The sequence below is a fragment of the Chenopodium album genome, chromosome 22 (genome assembly GCF_948465745.1).
Source record: "Chenopodium album chromosome 22, dcCheAlbu1.1, whole genome shotgun sequence".
NCBI classification, from domain to species: Eukaryota; Viridiplantae; Streptophyta; class Magnoliopsida; order Caryophyllales; family Amaranthaceae; genus Chenopodium; species Chenopodium album.
The window spans coordinates 10,426,259-10,440,254 of NC_137855.1; the positions used below are offsets into that span (position 1 = coordinate 10,426,259).

Genomic DNA, 13,996 nt, shown 5'->3' on the forward strand with positions numbered 1-13,996 from the left:
GCTCATAGTATAAGAGTACTTGATATATTGTATTCATAAATCATAATAATTGATTACACATTTTATAAAACCACAACATAACAAAACTATGTAACTATTATTGATGTCAAAACAATTATCTAATAAGTAATACCGATAACTTGGGAAACCGCGCGCATCGCCCGCGGGTCCACAACTAGTTATACGAAATATGCCATACAAGTGCAACTATAATACCAGGGGCGTAGCCAGGATTTTTAAGCTAGGGGGGTCGGTGGTTGAATCAATATATAAATATTGTATATGGCTTAATATTATAACAAATTTTTTGCTGAATCGCAATTTATGAGTTTTCATATTAAAAAAAAAATGTCAATAATAGCTTACTTGTTAAAATTATTGGCAATTTATTTTCTTATGTATAAAATCAGTGTAAATTCACTGGTTGACTATCAACCACTCACTTTAAAATTAAGAGCTTCTTATTTTATGATTATACCAATCATATTATCCAAAAAAAAAGGTGATCTATAGACAAATTATTACTAAACAATTGGATAAAATTATCCGATTGAATACATGTAGAAGATTGAAGAGATAATTCACTTATGGAAGAGTTGAAGAAGTTTAGTATAGAATTTGGCAAAAAAAAAAAAAAAAAAAGAGAGGAAAAAATAAAATGTACTCGTAAAAAAAATAATAATAGAACGTAGAAGATTGAAGATAATTTACTTATGGAGGAGTTGAAGAAGTTTAGTATAGAATTTTGGCAAAAAAAAGAGGAAAAAAAATTGTAAAAAAAAAAAATAAATGCACACTAAGAAGAATCGAACCTTGGACCTAAAGAGGATATTGTAAGCCCACTCACCATTGAGCCACTAGAATTTTAACAAGAAGGATATGAAATGATGAACATGGGCAAATTTTAAGATGCACCATGGTGCACCTATTTCTAGGTGCACCACGCCTATACTTTTGAACAATCAGTAAAAAAATCTGAACAATTACAAATTTTGAACATGTAGTAAAAACATCTGAACATCGCAAATTTTGAACATTTAGTTAAAAAATCTGAACAATAGCAATGCATCATGCCTATACTTTTGAACATTTAGTAAAAGAAATTTGAACAATCAAGAATTTTGAACATTTAGTTAAAAAATCTGAACATCACAATTTTGAACATTTCGTAAAAAAATATGAACAATCGCAATGCACCACGCCTATAATTTTGAACTTTTAGTAAAAAAATATGAACAATCAAGAATTTTGAACATTTAGTAAAAAAAATCTGAACAATCACAAATTTTAAATTATTACGAGCCAGACAAATTTTGAACTGACTTGTAATAATTCAATAGTTTTGTAATATAAACTGAACATTTAATGTATACAAAATGAACATTTCTTGATAAAATATGAACATAAAAATTGCATGTTTATGTTCAATTTTTGTGACGTGTTCATAATCTTTTTACTAAAATGTTCATTTTCATTTTTTGTAAAATGTTCAATTTTTTTTACTAAATGTTTAAAAATATAGTTGTGGTGCACCTATTTCTAGGTGCACCATGGTGCACATAATACTAATTGTGTGACATGTGCGAGATGTGACATGGTAAGCCATGTAGTAAGTGAAGGATTTTGTTGGCTAGGACACTATTTTCATATGCAACACCAATATGCCTAAAACTTCAAAACTTTATAACATTTTGCTTCTCTCAATTTGGCTCTTTACTGTAATGCAGATGGTAGATTGTATACTAAGAAACACAAGTATAGAAATAAATGCCCTCAACACAAATAATAAGCTAACTGCAATGGATATACAAACTCAAAATATGAAGGATTCAAGAGACAATGAGGAGATTTCGCGCTACCTCAAAGTTGCCAAAGCATTACAAGCTAAGGACTTGTCAAAACCTCATATCAAAAATAATAACCATAATTCGTTAGAGAACCAACGTAGTGCTTTACTAGTGGTAGCATCTCTGATAGGAACAATGGCTTTCCAAGTCGGAATCAATCCTCCAGGAGGTCTTTGGCAGGACGATACAAATCTACACATTGCAGGTACATCCGTATTAGCTACCAAGGCTCCCGGTAGGATACAATGTATTACTCATTAGTAACACAATCGGCCTTGTTTCATCTCTAAGTGTGATCATCCTCCTCATAAGCGGCCTCCCCTACAAGAAACTCTTCATTGGGATTTTAATGTTTACCATGTGGATCGCGGTTTCAGCCACAACATTTACCTATCTAATGGCAATACTACTCATCTTTGATTTAGACTTTTATGCAACGAAAAAATTTGATGTAACACTAAGACATTGGAAGACTTTTTATTTATCTCTAATTGTATGGGATTGCTTGATGGCGCTTCTACTACTTGGACATACAATACGCTTCATTATGAAGCGGATGAGGCAGGGAGAGCAGTCGTCAATAAAATTGTACACAAGGTGGTTTACAAGGTCTACTTATCACCCACCTGCTGTCTAATGTAACAAAATTAAGAATGCTTAACGATAATCATAACCTTTTGTCAATCAATAATCACTACTCCGTATTACATTAGTCAAGGGGTGAGATAGTATTGTCTTATCAAATTTCTTGTATCTCATTAAAATAGTTAGTGTACATGAATTTGTAAAACTATATCTGTTGAAGAATAAACCTCTCAAGTATCACCACATGTAAGTGTCCCACTTTGGTTGAATAAGAGAGAATTAAACACATTATAAGGCTAAGGGGCTACTCCTCCTATTGTCATATGGTTTTGGGATGAAACCTCCTTTGATCTTGTGAAGCGGACTCTCTCTCTTGGTTTGCGGGTGCGGCCCATGCCCGCGTTTAACAATATCTATCGCGTATAAATTTTGTTTTTTTTATAAGAGAAAAAGCTGAGCTAATGCACTAATTATGGGACAAAATGTCCCAGATACATAAAGGTCTAATTATGTCGGGATATTGATTAAACCAACTTGTTCAGTACCTGAGGACATTAGCTAAGCAAGGTGATAATTGATAAGTCACAAAGTTGTCATCCCTTTTTAGATTGTGTGTGTATAAATCTAGTACCATATAAGATTAAACACCTTAGACAAGATCTAAAATTACAACTTATTTTGGCCCGTTTTTGCGCCTTCAAAGTTGACCGAAAATCCTTTTCACATGGAAGTTGCAAGATTCTAAACCATTTCAGTAAAAAAAAAAAAGGCTCAAGTTGCAATGTGAGGTTATTCTTGGGAAGTTTCGTCAAAGTCAACCCCTTTTGTCCTTTTGTTCTCCCGTTTACTTTAACTTGTTCAACTTCAGCGCATCAGATCATTTCTTAACTTTGAAAGCATTACTGAGTACTCTTATTGGAGCTCAAACAACAACTAAATGGCAAATCCAAGTAGTCCATCACAAGGTTTGTTTAAATTTGTTACTAGTATTTATTTCACTAACTTTAATTCTATGATCGATATCGCTTTCCATTTAGATTTCAAGTGCCGCTAATAGTGTAATTTGACTAGTAATGTGACAATTAATTATCACGACACATTACAGGGAGTATATGTATAGGAAGTGACTAACCACGTGTGTTTGTACTTTGTAGAAACCTTATGCTACAAACTAGGGCCGGCAGGAACTGAAGCTGAAAAGGAGCAATGGGATTTAAAAGGAAAAACAGAAATATCTCAGATCTTTATTTCTTATGGAGATGGCATAAGTTCCATACAATTTCAGTATGTTGATAATGGGCGCCTTGTTATGTCTCCTATTTTCGGCAATCCATGCTTTAGTGGATGTTGCTTCCAAAAGGTTCGATGTTATTCTTTTTTTTTTTTTTTTTTTTTTTTTTTTTTGTTTTTTGTATTTAGAGAGCCACAATGATAGAGGGAGGGAAGCTCTAACCACTTGAGCTATCCTTTTCTCGATCTTATTCTTTTTAAGATGACTTGTTTTGAGGAGAGAGAAAGAAGGGGAAAGGGGAAAATTGGGGTTTAAAGAGCAAAATGGGGGAAAATTGTGTGTGTGTGTGTTTTTTTTTGAGGGGCCAACTTAACGTGCACACACGTGACGGTCAACGTTGGAGTTCGACGTTGACTTGCCTGAAAATTGGGCTTATCCCCCACCACAGTCCTAAGTGTGCTACATGGTCCATTTAAGCCACATTTTGATAGAGTATAAAACATATTCCTGGGCCTCAACCATCAGCTTAAGCTTTTGGTTGAGTTGGTCATCTAACACCTTTTACTTATTAAGTTCTTTTAAACAAAAAAAATCACTGAATTAAAGTGGTCCTTTTAAACAAATTTTCCTAATAATATGCCTGTAACTTAATTCGCAGATTAAGATTGATCATCCATCAGAGTATATAACTGGCATTGAAGGGAGGTTTGATTCCACCTGTATTGATGCAATAGAATTTATAACAAATAAGCGCAGCCTTGGAAAATTAGGATGTTTTCAGAACAACTATAGGACGAAGCCTTTCAAGTTCCGATTTGGGCCTGAGAATCAGTTTGGTGGTTTCCACGGCAGCCATGATTCCAACTTTCTTACATCAATTGGAGTCTATTTTTATCCTCTCATTGCTATCGATCCAACGACTGTTGGAGGCAGAGATGATCATCAACGCAATTTTGGGGAGAAAACATATGATAATGAACTTGAATACGATGATGGTTATTAATCTTGAACACTAATCATATATTCAGAAGTTTGAGTATCCAGTACGATGTTGCCTAGCAAGAATTTTTTTTTTTCTTTTTTTTGTTATTATTGTTTATGACGAGTTAATTGTCAAACTTTGTTTTAAAAATGAATATTTAATTCCTTCAAAAAAAAAATGAATATTTAATTTAATAAATTGAACATTTTGAGCATATTTTGACATTATATTTTTTTTTATAACATTAAATATAATACATACAAATACAAATGAACACGCTTTAATTTTGAACGGAAGTGATCAAAATGCGTAGACTTTAAACATAATGCATACACATATTATATGAATCTTGTCAAAAAAAAATTGAAAATTTGCGAGAAAGGTCCTTTTAAGTGGTCGACCTTGTGAGAAAGGGCCTTTTATGAAAAAGGTGGCGCAAAAGGTCCTTATATCATGTTTGGGTTGTGAGGAGGGTCCTTTGACCATTTTCCGGCGTTGACTTTTTTATTTTCCGGCCAAAAAAGCCACGTGTAAAGCACATGACTTATTAAGTTCCCTTTTTTCCCTATTTTCTCTCATTGTGGGGAGGATTAGCCTTGAATTACTTTGAATAGCCTTCAATTCTAATTTACGGGATTAAAATTGAAGTTTTGGTAGTGGATGTTTAGGAAGAGATAGAGTATTATGTTGGGTTCACTAAGTGTGAGAAATGAATTAAATATTGTAAAAGCTTTCCAAAAAAGGAAATGAAGCAAGTATTTAAAAACGAGCGGAAAAGGAAAGTGGAGCAAGTATTTAAAAACAGAGGGAATAACATTATATTATTGTCAAGAAGCCACAATTTATTGTAGGAAAAATTGACAAAAATAATCCTAACTTTCGTCGATTTGCTCAAGATAATCCCAACTTTGATTTACTTTTAAATAATCCCAACTTTATGGGTCATTCGCTCAAAATGATCCCAACCGGTCACTTAACTTGAGGTGCCCCTGTGGTTTATGATGTATATATACTAGGTGAGCCGCTTTTGTACATTAAGAGAAATAGAAAAATCAATATTTGGAATCCCCACAATTCCTAGATTCAATCTTTATTACTACACTAGGTTAAGTCCCGTGCCATGCACGGTAATTTTTAATACATATCATTAGTTTAAGACTGCTATTTAATTATAAAAAAAACCTAATTGCAAAATACGATGAAAGTTCTGTAATTACAAAAAAAATAATTAAAAAATTTATCACAGTAAAGAAAATAGAGAGAATAATATATGCACGACTAATAAAAATAACTCTGAATTACATTACAAAGTTATAGATAGAAAACTATTATTGCATATAAATAAGATATGCTTATCAAATAGGAAGTGAATTATTATTGTATAGTTTGTATTAAAAACTTCTCTAAGAAGCTTTGGCAAAAAAAATAAAAAATAAAAAAAAAAAAAAAACTTTTTGAGGGAAAATTTTTAACCAGGAAATGACATGTGTCATTCCTAGTTTCGCTTTTAGTATAAAGTTATAGATTCATTCAAAAACAGCAGCATAATCATATTTGATTAGAATTTTCTCACTAAAGAAGTAGTTGTTTCAACAAGAACTACACCAATCACAAGTCAAAACTATCTAAACATTTTTTTGACGGGATTCAACTTAAACTAATTTAATGCAACTAAGATCGATCTTCAAATTAAAAAAAAAAACACAAAATATAATCAACCTTAATGACATATTCACATATTTGCTCATATTAATAAATAAAAAATACAATAAATAAAACATTGAAATCACCCAATTTCTTGAAAATTTAGTCAAGTTTATCAATTCAATAAATTAATTAAAATCTCTAAAACTTTCTCAAAATAAGCTTTTAGTGGTAAATTGGTGAAACAACCATGTGTGCAATTCCCAATAGTGTCCCGAATCATAATAGTTTATGGAAAAAAAAAATCATATAATGTCGGAGAAGTCGAAATTTCTTCATTCTTGAGACCTAAAAAACAATGGATACTTGTATTATTTCATAAAAAGAATATATATTAACTAATTATATCATAATAATACAATTATACAAATATACAACCACTTACTGCATAAACTAAGATTTTTTTTCAAGAAATCGGACGCTTTTGATCACGTTTTCAAAGCCCATGAATGTAAGGCCAATTTTTATGACAATCAATAACTATATACTAAAAGACACACCAGCAATGACACGTGTCATTTTCTGGTGTGTCCTTAAGTTTTTTTTTTTTTTTTTTTTTTTTTTGGAAAAAAATTATATAGAAATAAATCTTTTACATATATAAAGTACTATGTATAATAAAATATTTAATGTATCTTTCAAAAAAAAAAATTGACATCTTACAAAAAATTAAAAATAATATTCTTATCATATTTGTAACATATGGAGTATTTGTTTTAGGAAACACGTTATATATGTACGAATTATATATGGATGTAGTATGTGCTATGTTTATAACAATAGGATTATATATTTTTTCATGAAAATTTTTTATATTATATGTAAACGAAGCTAAGCTACAAGCTTCAATAATGAAATGCACATATCAAATCAACTATAATTTTTGTTATTTCCTTGAATAATTTATGATTAAAATTTTAATCAATTAATACTCTACTATAATTGACTATGGATACTTCAATAAAACTTGCCAAGACCAACGCATGTTGATTTTATTTATTTATTTATTTATTTTTTTAATATAGTGTTAATATAGAAAATAGTTATTGAAAATTACCGTGCGTGGCACGGGACCTAACCTAGTAGGGTACTATACTTGTGTTATATACCGAAATTACCTATGAATATATATTTCTAAATCATATTTCATATCTTTGCTCATAAATTAAAATACATTATACTTGTATTATATACCAAAATTACCTACTCTTTTTGGAAAATTATCAAGATCATTAGTACGATTGATTGAAAGTTCCAAGATTTTTCAAAATAAGATTTTAATTCCATATTCGGTAAGCTTCATCACCAATGACAAATCCTAATTAAGCATAACATAATTTCTTGGTGTACAGTATAAATATTAATTTTATAATATGTTCTAATTTGAAAATGAATTATTTATAAAGGAGAAGAAGAGATCAAAATTGAATGTAATTATAGAAGTTGTTTTTTTTTTTTTTTTTTTTTTTTTTTTTTTTTTTTTTTTTTTTTTTTGAAACAATAATTGTAGAAGATATTAAATTGGGGAAAATGAATCAAATAGCATTAAAGTTGGGTTTATTTACATGTGGCATGGTGGGATGATGGTTTGTGTTTTTAAATAGTAGTAGTACTAAGTATAGATTTTTTTAAAAGTTATAAGAAAGGGAATTGATTAATGAAAGGAGGTGACATGTGGCATTGATGAAAAATAAAGTTTACATGTGGCATGCTGGGGATGATGGTTAGTGGCACGCTAGGGAGATGACATGTAGCATTGGTGAAAAATAAAGTATAGATATAGATATAGATATCATACTAGTATTAAAAATCACAAAGTCTTATATGTGGATAGGCATGCTAGCCACATGGTGTCGCCACTTCATGTAGTCACATATCTATTAACTATTACTAAAACAAACATTCTAACATCATTTAGGGACACTTGTCAATTTCTTATGAAAACTTTTCACGCCAAAACTATTTTTGACATCATCATTTTTTTCTCTATTTTTTTCCTCCTAAGTTCTAAAACTAAACAATTACAATATTTCTTTCAAAATAAATAAATGAGATCAGATTATTATTACACTTTTTCAAATAAAGAATATTGACAACTATTTTAAACAAATAATATCTATTTAATCCGTGCAACGCACGAGATTAATCTAGTATTGTTGAATTTGAGAACGTTAATCTATCTATACTTAGTTAGTATTTAAAAACACACACCATAATTTTTCATATGACACATGTCATCACAAGTCACTCAGTACCACATATGACACATGTCACCCCTTTTAATCTTTTTGTTTAAGTCTTAATGTATTCCATAACTTGCAAATTCAATTAAGAAAATGAAGTGTTTCATTTCCATCATAATAAAATATAGTTGAACCAACTAATATGCTTCACATAAACATATGAATTGAATTATATAAAAATTGTCTTTTTAATTCCTAAACTTAAAACATAACTTAAACTAATATGTCATTTCATATCCTACATTCTTCATGTATATATACGTACTAAGTTTCATTATCTTTTTCCATTGATCTACCCTCATTCTTTTTTTCCTTTTAGTTTTTGCAATGAAACAATTACTTCGTATTTCATATCAAAAGTTTCAACTATTGAAAAACATACCTACATATGAAATAACTTAGGTAAGAACCCGTGCATCGAACGGGCCAAAAGGCTAGTAACCTTAAATTTGAATATCCAACTCTTTCTTATTTACAAATAAAGCTTATGCAATTATGCAATTTTTATAGTGAAAAGAACCTATGTTAAATAGAAAATACCTTAATTTGTTTATTTCTCTTGAAAGAATGTCTTATAGTTTAGTGAGATTTATCATTTAATGCCCATTAGGAAATTCTCAAAGTTAGGAATGACCCTCGAGAAGCATTCAATAGGCTTACCACCATGGGAGCTAGAAGAGAGGTCTTAGATCCACCAATTAAATAAGTGCAACTTGTCCAGTTTAGTTCAAGTGCGAGAATAAAATCATGAATTGTCAATAAATTAAACTTTTCAAATTGAACCCATATAATTTCGATCAACTCATCAAATGATTCAAATCCGGTACAAAACTCATTGTAGCCCTTAGAAAAACCAATACTAGGCCCAACCTACCACCATATCTAGTCCAATGGCCCAAATGATTTCCTTGCCAAACCCCTTCCCTTGGAGCCTAAAACAACCCACAACAGATTTAAGCTGACTGCAAGCTTATGGTGCTCAGAGTGGTGTGCTCTAATGACTGAACAGCCTCTACTGAGTAACTTTGACCGTCTAAGTAATCTCTACCATACTGTTTGGCCAGTCACTTATGAAAATTTGTAATAATAAGGAAATTTTGAGTTTTGCTACGATCAAAACACCTTGTAACTCAATGAGATAATGAGTCTCAGTTAATGGAATCTTAATGGATTCTATTGAACAGTAACAAAAGCTATATTTTGTAACTTTTGGGGTAGTAAATTTAATTAAAATTTTAGCTAGGTAACAAAAGTCAAAACATGGTATTTTGGTGGTAACAAAAGTCAAAATTTCCTAAAAACAATAGACTTCATATAATTCTGGTCAACCTATAATTGTTCGTAATGGGTAGGATTAATCACCCTAGGAACCTAAATTATGCATTAAACAAGCTATTTCAGCCCATTTGCGCAATCAAATTGACATAAAATCCATTATTTCATATGAAAGTTGCGAGATTCTAACCGCATTTTAGGAATAAAAAAGACTCAAGAAAACAAGTTGCAATGTTAAGTTATTAATCGGATGTTTCAAAAGTCAAACCTTTTTTCTTTATCTTCTCACGTCTACTTTCACTTGTTCAGCCCATCCGATCATTTCCTTTAAAAGTATTACAAAGTAATCTTATTCGAGCTCAAGCCTCAAACTACATCTAAATGGCAGATCCAAGTTTTCCAGCACAAGGTTAGTTTGTTATTAGAGTCATTCACTAACTTGTATTCTCCTTTTCCGTGAGTGCTTTCAACGTTAATAGTATAATTTGAACTAGTAATGTGATTGTTATAAGGCTTATAACGCGACAAAGGGAGTACGTGTATAGCTAGACTTAACTACGTGTGTTTGTACATTGTAGAAACCTTATGCTACAAACTAGGGCCAGCAGGAAGTGAAGCTGAAAGGGAGCAATGGGATTTAAAAGAAAAAACGGAAATTGTTCAAATCTTTATTTCTCATGGAGATGGCATAAATTCCATACAATTTCAGTATGTTGATAATGGGCGCTTTGTTATGTCTCCTATGTTCGGCAGTTCCAGCTTTAGTGGATATAGCTTTGAAGTGGTTCGATCTCTTATCCTTTTCAACGCCATCGTTATAGAAATTAAATTTCAATTCTAATTGCTAGATACTTCATCAATTTTACATTATCGATTTAACATTTGACACTTTGATCCCTTTCATATTTTTATATTAATTTATTATTATTATTATTATTATTATTATTATTATTATTATTATTTTTTACAATTTACTACCCTGTTTCATTCTATATGCATCGATGTGACAGTCACCAATATTTAAGTAAAAATTCGTTTTAAATGGAAAATGAAAAGAAAAATAAATTTGTAGCTGATGATGAGAAATAGAAAGAAGTTAAAGAATAAAAAAAAAGAGAAATATAATTTGTTGCAAACAATGTGTTTATGTGTTTCATCCATATATATGTTATAATACTAGAAAATACAAGTTTATCTTCATAATAAATATCTACTAACGTTTTTGTTAATAAGTCAACGACTTTTGTTAAACATTCATCATACTAATTTATTTATGAAAATGTCATGCTGACTAATATAATTAGTTGATTTATTTATAAAAATATCACTAGATAAACAACTTTCATTTATCAAGAAGATAAAATGGGAGTCTCTCATTTTATTATAGCGGGGCTCCACAGTCCTTCCCATCACAGAAGGAATCTGAGCCTCGATCACGGGTCTAAGACATGGAAACGGGGAGTGGCTATAAGGGAAATTCCCTGTTTCTCATGGTGAGAAACAAAATTTGTTTCTCATGGGGGCATTATCCTTTTATTATTGTAGGCTCCGCAGTTGAATAAACTTGTTGGTTTATTTACGAAAATGCCATGTGAGAAACGAAATTTGTTTCTCACCATGAGAAAGTGGGGCATCTTTGTGGCTCTAGTGCTCCACTGACCTTACTCCCATGCGCGAGAGACTAATATTACTACGTACTTTCCTCATAGTAACATATACTAGTGTACTTGTTACTTTATTTGCAGATTATGCTTGATCATCCATTAGAGTATATAACTGGTATTCGAGGAAAGTTCAGCTCCTCCTGTATTGTAGAACTAGAATTTATAACAAATAAGCGCAGCTGCGGGAGACTTGGATGTCTTGATTACAACAGCGAGATGAAGTGGTTTAACCTCAAATTTGGGCCTCAGAATCAGTTTGGTGGTTTTTATGGCAGCCATGATTCCAAGTTTCTTACATCGATTGGAGTCTATTTTAAGCCTCTCATTACTATGGATCCCACGATGACTGTTCAAGGAGATGATCATCATCGTAGTTTTGGAGAGAAAACATATGATGATGAGCTTGAATACGATGATGGTTATTAATCTATCTTGAAGACTAATCATATGCCAAGTACAAGTATATTATAACTTATTAGAACGTTTTTGCAATATGTATCTGTTGAGGTAAACACACCTCTTGTAGAATAATCATTGCTGTCTTGTCATTCCGAGCTATTCAACCAAACAAACAAACCACAAGCACATACAAGCTACTAGTTTGTTCAAGGTCATATTAACCCAAGCAATAATATACACTTCCTCTGTTTTTTTTTAATTAGTTGACAACTTTCTATTATCACGCTTGCCAACACATGTTTTTAATGCTTAATAACTTCAATTATCAACATTGTAAAATTATAAAAAAATGGATATTAATAACATATACATATAGACGATTCAAACAAGATCCCACATGATTATATTTCATCATATCTATAAATCACAAAAGCGAATCAAAGTGTAGTGTGTGAATAGTGTAAAAGTCAAATAGTATCAACAAAAAAAACAGAGGTAGTATGTTCTACAAGATCGGTCAAAACACAACCAGCAATATTAACACTTTAAAATGCAGCAACTGATCAAGGCAAAGAACAAGCATAAACAATCAAGTAAGAGACACACGATATTTACGTGGAAAACCTCTTCTATGAGATCTCGCTCTACATTTAGATTTTAAGTGTCGTTTAAGTGTAATTTGAACTAGTAATGTGACAGTTAAATCACCACGACACATTACAGGGAGTATGTATAGGAAGTGATTGGCTATGTGTGTTTGTACATTGTAGAAACCTTATGCTACAAACTAGGGCTGTGAAGCTGAAAAGGAGCAATGGGATTTAAAAGGAAAAATAAAAATAGCTTAGATCTTTATTTCTTATGGAGATGGCATAAGTTCCATACAATTTCAGTATTTTGATAATGAGCAACTTGTTATGTCTCCTATTTTTGGCAATTCCTGCTTCAGTGGATATAGCTTCCAAAAGGTTCGATCTGTTATCCATCACTACAAGAAAACGCGGTATTTCCGATGGATTGCTTCCGATGGCCACCTAAAACCGTCGGAAAATACGTGTTTTCCGATGAATTTAAAAACTGTCGGAAATTTCCGATGGTTTTTAAAAAATTCCGATGGATCAAGCCATTGGAAATTTACGATGGCCTTAAAACCATCGGAAATTATATTTCCGATGGCTTTTCCGATGGCTTAAGCCATAGGAAATTTCCGATGGATTTTAAAACCATCGGAAAATATAAAAATTCCTATGGTTTTAAAAGCCATAGGAAATTTCCGATGGTTTTAAAAGCCATAGGAAATTTCCGATGGCCTAAAACCATCGGAAAATGCAAACATTCCGACGGCTTTAAAAGCCATCGGAAATTAGCTTTTATAAAATAAACCATCGGAAATTAATTAATTTTTTTTTTAAAAAAAAAAGCGGAGAAACCCTAATTCCATACATCCCCTTATACCCTTATACCAGCCGCCCCAACTTTCTTTCTCATTTCCCCTCTTTTATTCTCTCTCCTCTATCTCTCTCCTCTAGATGCTCTACTCCTCTTCTCATTTCTCCTCCTTATCCTTTCATCTCATCCTCTTTCTCATTCTTCGGTCACTGCACCACCGCCATAAGTCACCTCACCACCATAAGTCGCCGCACCACCATAGGTTCCGTAGCTGCCGCGCAATGTCCATGTTATTAATGTCTATTTCTTTTATCTATGATTTTAAACAAATTCAAGATTTTTAAGATCGAATTCGACCATGAAAACTTAAGATCTAGAGTTTTCATGGTCGAATTTGGCCTCATAAAACCAAATTCAAGGTGAAATTCGAAGGTATGAACTTATTAAGGTAAATTCAGGATAAATATATGGCCGATCTAAAGGTATGTTTTTTTAAAAAAATTTCTTTCTTCTAATGCTGTTTTTGAGTTTCTTTTCCTTTATTTTTGATTTTTTTTTTTTTTTTTTTTTTTTTTTTTTTTTTTTTTTTTTTTTTGTTACGGTGCATGCATTTGTGGTGGTGGTGGTGGTTGTGATGGGTGGATTTGAGGGGTTTAATTTATGTAAGGGTGGGCTAG

At 31.5% G+C, this 13,996-nt stretch overlaps 2 protein-coding genes across 2 annotated transcripts; both read left to right on the forward strand.

Annotated features, from left to right (window-relative positions):
- The first annotated feature begins 3,322 nt into the window (after positions 1 to 3,322).
- Positions 3,323 to 4,867, forward strand: LOC145606331 (inactive protein RESTRICTED TEV MOVEMENT 1-like). Its single transcript, XM_081662342.1, has 3 exons — positions 3,323 to 3,397; positions 3,587 to 3,792; positions 4,322 to 4,867. Exons 1-3 carry the CDS (start codon positions 3,370 to 3,372, stop codon positions 4,664 to 4,666), a joined length of 579 nt encoding a protein of 192 aa, XP_081518468.1. The 5' UTR covers positions 3,323 to 3,369; the 3' UTR covers positions 4,667 to 4,867.
- Positions 4,868 to 10,248: 5,381 nt separating this feature from the next.
- LOC145603930 (inactive protein RESTRICTED TEV MOVEMENT 1-like) lies at positions 10,249 to 11,957 on the forward strand. The gene is made up of 3 exons (XM_081659898.1): positions 10,249 to 10,276; positions 10,446 to 10,681; positions 11,613 to 11,957. Exons 1-3 carry the CDS (start codon positions 10,249 to 10,251, stop codon positions 11,955 to 11,957), a joined length of 609 nt encoding a protein of 202 aa, XP_081516024.1.
- The last annotated feature ends 2,039 nt before the right edge of the window (positions 11,958 to 13,996 follow it).